This window comes from Otolemur garnettii, unplaced genomic scaffold, assembly GCF_000181295.1.
Source record: "Otolemur garnettii isolate 467f Iridium unplaced genomic scaffold, OtoGar3 scaffold00106, whole genome shotgun sequence".
NCBI classification, from domain to species: Eukaryota; Metazoa; Chordata; class Mammalia; order Primates; family Galagidae; genus Otolemur; species Otolemur garnettii.
Genome location: NW_003852501.1, coordinates 3,516,061 through 3,519,218, shown reverse-complemented (window position 1 = coordinate 3,519,218; position 3,158 = coordinate 3,516,061). Strand labels below are relative to the sequence as shown.

The 3,158-nt window shown below is 34.7% G+C and overlaps 1 protein-coding gene across 2 annotated transcripts in view; it reads left to right on the top strand.

The window, feature by feature from the left end:
* The window catches only part of ZDHHC20 (zinc finger DHHC-type containing 20), a 75,141-nt gene that overhangs the window by 23,136 nt on the left and 48,847 nt on the right, over positions 1-3,158 (top strand). Inside the window, exon 2 of one of the 2 annotated variants that reach the window (XM_012809495.2) lies at positions 2,041-2,067. In XM_012809495.2, the coding sequence (XP_012664949.1) occupies positions 2,041-2,067 (27 nt within the window). Of the gene's footprint in view, positions 1-2,040; positions 2,068-3,158 lie in introns of those variants that run through there. The other variant, XM_023517249.1, reaches the window with a different exon arrangement.

Genomic DNA, 3,158 nt, shown 5'->3' with positions numbered 1-3,158 from the left:
TCTTCCATTCTTGAGATACTTTGCTAAGAAGCTCCATCCAGGTGAACTGAGGTTTATATATTTTACTATTTTGGGGGTGTTATATATTTTAGTTTATTAAGGGATTGTTCATGTATTCCTATCATCAAAAATGGATATTGAATCAGTAAACATTTCTTAAGTATTGCCACTGTATTCCAGGCTTTGGAACTGAAAGAATAAGAGACACTACAGGTTCAAACAGACTTTAGTTCAAATTCCATCTATGCTGTTTATACTAGCTCTGTGATCTTAGGAAAGTCATTTAATTATTTTGAGCCTTAGTTACTTATCTGTAAAATGTAGCTAATGATAACGTTCAGGGTTGTTGCACACTTTCAGGAGCCTTTAGTCCAATAGGGTGAGAAGTAGGGTGAGAGAGACAAATCTACAAATAATTATTAAAAAAAGAGCTGGTGTGGTACAGATTCAAGAGTGAGTAGTGGTGGTACAAAGGGGTGAGTGAGCTGCTCTGCCTAAAAAGAGGTTCATGAAGGCTTTAGTGTTCAAACCAGGCCTTGAAGGAGGAGCATATGTGAAACTGCTTAATGTGTTCAGGAAAGTGCAATTTGTTCAGAATAATTAGACCAGAGGTGTGGGCAAATGACAGAAGAGAGGCAGACAGATTCTGTATTATGGAGGACCCATAACATTTGCCAACCTGAAGATTTGGGGCTTTATTTTCATTTTTATAGTTTAGAGACATAGTCTCACTCTGTAGCCCAGGCTGGAGTGGGCTTTATTTTCATTTTTATAGTTTAGAGACATAGTCTCACTCTGTAGCCCAGGCTGGAATGCACTGTGCCATCATCGTTTACTGCAGCTTGAACTCCTGGGCTCAAGTAATCCTGCCACCTCAGCCTCCCAAGTAGCTAGTACTACAGGCTTGCCACCATACGACTATTTTTAGAATTTTTGTAGAGGTAGTGTCTCAGAATGTTGTCCAGACTGATCATCTCCTTCCTGGCCTCAAGTGATCCTTCTGCCTTTGGCTCCCAAGGTGCTGGGATAGCAGGCATAAGCCACTGTGAGCCATGGACTTTATTCTGAAAGTGATTCAGAGGTGTTGAAGAATATTCATCAGATTTGCTGAATATTTGTGGTGGTGCGGGTACATTGAAGTGATAAGAAGATACTTTAAGCTTTCTCATTTGAGGAAAGCAGTGGGAGGGATTGAAGAAGAGGTGACAGATTTGATAGAGACTTAGGTAGTAGAATCAACAAAATCTGAAAGTTATTGGACTTTACAGAAAGAAGGAATAAATTGCAGTTCCTAAGGTTTCAGTCTTCATAGACCAGTCGTTCTCAACCTTCCTAATGCCATGACCCTTTAATACAGTTCCTCATGTTGTGGTTATAGTCGGGGAGGTCACCACAACATGAGGAACTGTATTAAAGGATTGCGACATGAGGAAGGTTTTAGAACCACTGTCAAGACTGATGTGGTTGTTGGCTCTATTCATCAGGATAGTAATACAAGCAGAAGAAAATGCATGAGAGGTTATTATACTGAATTAACTTTTCTGTGCTTCATCTAATGTCTTGAATAGTTGAGTGTTCAGAGAAAAAGCACTCTAAAAATTAGAGGGATACATTTCTCTACTTTTTTATATATAAAAAAATTTTTGCCTTGAGAATAGCTTACAAAAGGAGCTTGGTAAGGTACATCCCAGACTAATAAGTTATGATGCGATAGAAACAGTTTGATTCATTCTGCATGTATCATTAAGGAAAGAGCTTAAGAAAATGTTACAACTATAAGCATGTTGATACACTTAAATTAACAATTGTATGAAAAAATTTACTGCAAGTGTAGTGTTAATGATAAAGAATTTGAATTTTAGCATTTTAATGGTTTTAGAGTTTGGGGAATGTAATTCTGACTTTGTATTAGTGTTTACATTTTATAACTAAATTGTATTTTTATGAAAATGGTATAAAGATGAATATTCAACCTGAAATAAAACTTACATACCAAATGTTTAAAGTATATTTATTCACTTCTTTTTTCTTCTATTTTAGTTACTATTTTTGGAAATGAAGAAAACGGTAAGGCACTTTTAGTCTCAGTTTAAGTAAAATGCCTCTGGTACCTTAATTGCAACCTCTATACTTTTTATTTAGTAATGAATACATGTGTTCTTGTCTTTCAGAAAGTGTGTTGTTAAAATTTGAGTAATTAAAAAGAGACCAAGTATTGGGTTTTTTTCCCAGTATATTCTCATTTTCGTGTTATTTATATAAATTGAAGTAGCCATAATTTTGTAAGGCTTTTAGTAGCCAAATTGCTTAGTGTATATTTATATAAATATTTCTGCTTTGTATATTCTTCAGAACTCTTATATTTTAAGTATTAGTTATAGCTAGGTTAAGGAGGAGATTCTTCTTTCATAAAGTCTAAATTTTACTGATGATTCTTCTTGTTGATCCATTTGTTAGAATAGCACTTTACTATGCATAGATATTTAATAAAATAACCAGATTATAATTCCCTTAAGGTGGTAACACAATTTACAAATTTAAAGTTTTTATAACAACTAGAAACTGGCTAGAGGGGGAAAAAAAAAACTCTTAAAATTTCACTTAGATAAAGGAAAATTTTAAGACTCTATTGAGATTAGATTTCAAAAATAAAATTTGATTTGACGTACAAAAATCCAGAAACTTTTTAAAATAGTTAAACAGTTAAAAATCTTTAGGTAATTTTTCTTATTATTAGAAATAATTCAATATTAGGGATGTACATCTCAAGTTGCCTTTAAATCTAATTTTTGAGCAACTGAATAAATGTAAACTCAGTCTTGGTAGGCTCATCTTTCTTTCTGTAAATCTAAACAGTTCCCTGTATGTTGAAAGCACAGATGCCAAAAGCAGAGAATTTCAGTGAACTGTAAACTTTTACCATTATTTCTTGGGGCTGTTTTTACCAGGTACAGGTGACTTTTGAACATAGCCTTTGATTTATAGGTTTCAGATTTTTCTTTCAGCTGTGGCTTAATTTGCTTAGAAAATTAAGATTTTGGCTCGGCGCCTGTGACTCAAGCGGCTAAGGCACCAGCCACATATACCTAAGGTGGCGGGTTCGAATCCCCAGCCTGGGCCCGCCAAACAACAATGATGGCTGCAACCAAAAAATGGCC